At 39.8% G+C, this 806-nt stretch overlaps 1 protein-coding gene across 3 annotated transcripts in view; it reads left to right on the top strand.

Annotated features, from left to right (window-relative positions):
* The window catches only part of LOC119587466 (chymotrypsinogen B-like), a gene marked incomplete at its 3' end in the record, with an annotated part of 6,325 nt that overhangs the window by 3,696 nt on the left and 1,823 nt on the right, over window positions 1-806 (top strand). For all 3 annotated transcript variants that reach the window (XM_037936193.1, XM_037936192.1, XM_037936194.1), the window contains 1 exon segment: window positions 19-110. In XM_037936193.1, coding sequence (XP_037792121.1) covers window positions 19-110 — 92 coding nt within the window.

The following is an 806-nucleotide window of genomic DNA, read 5'->3' as shown; positions in this document are numbered from 1 at the left end:
ACCTTCTTTGCAAAACAGCAAAGTGCGGGAAAACTTACAAGCTGAAGAGGGGAGCGAAAAGGACCTTCCGAGTCAAAGGAAACGAGGACTTTTGCGAAGCTGTCTTTGAGGTCAGTTTTGTCTGAAGGATTTTTTTTTTTTGTGTGTGTGTGATTGTGCGCAGTAATTTTCCTTCCCTTTTTTACTGGAATCTTTGAAAAAGTTGTGATTTTTTTCAGGGGAAGGGGGAAGGGGGGGGGGGAGCGTTCTAATCGGAATATTAAAGAGATTTGCCATTCCTCCTGCTTCATCCTATTTATCGAATGTGTGTTCTTCACCTCCTTGTACAGCCAAGAGCTAGAGTTAGTGTACGGGAACTTATTTATATAAAACAGAGGTTCCAAAAACGGGAGCCATAAGCTGAGGATATGTATATAGGCCATAATCTGATATGTATATAGGCCATAATCTGACATGTATATAGGCCATAATCTGATATGTATATAGGCCATAATCTGATATGTATATAGGCCATAATCTGACATGTATATAGGCCATAATCTGATATGTATATAGGCCATAATCTGATATGTATATAGGCCATAATCTGACATGTATATAGGCCATAATCTGACATGTATATAGGCCATAATCTGACATGTATATAGGCCATAATCTGAGGATATCCAATGGAGGTTAACGGGTAGGCAGCCAGTGGAGAGAACTTACGGGTTCAGTACAGGTCTGTGCAATGCCTTGCTGCCAGAGACATGAGTAAAACTTCCCCTTTTTGCCCGTGCAAATACTTTTTTTTTATCTGATTATGT

This window comes from Penaeus monodon, chromosome 22, assembly GCF_015228065.2.
Source record: "Penaeus monodon isolate SGIC_2016 chromosome 22, NSTDA_Pmon_1, whole genome shotgun sequence".
In the NCBI taxonomy this organism is placed as follows: Eukaryota; Metazoa; Arthropoda; class Malacostraca; order Decapoda; family Penaeidae; genus Penaeus; species Penaeus monodon.
The sequence above is the reverse complement of the archived record's forward strand: the minus strand, read 5'-3'. Positions and strand labels throughout refer to the sequence as shown.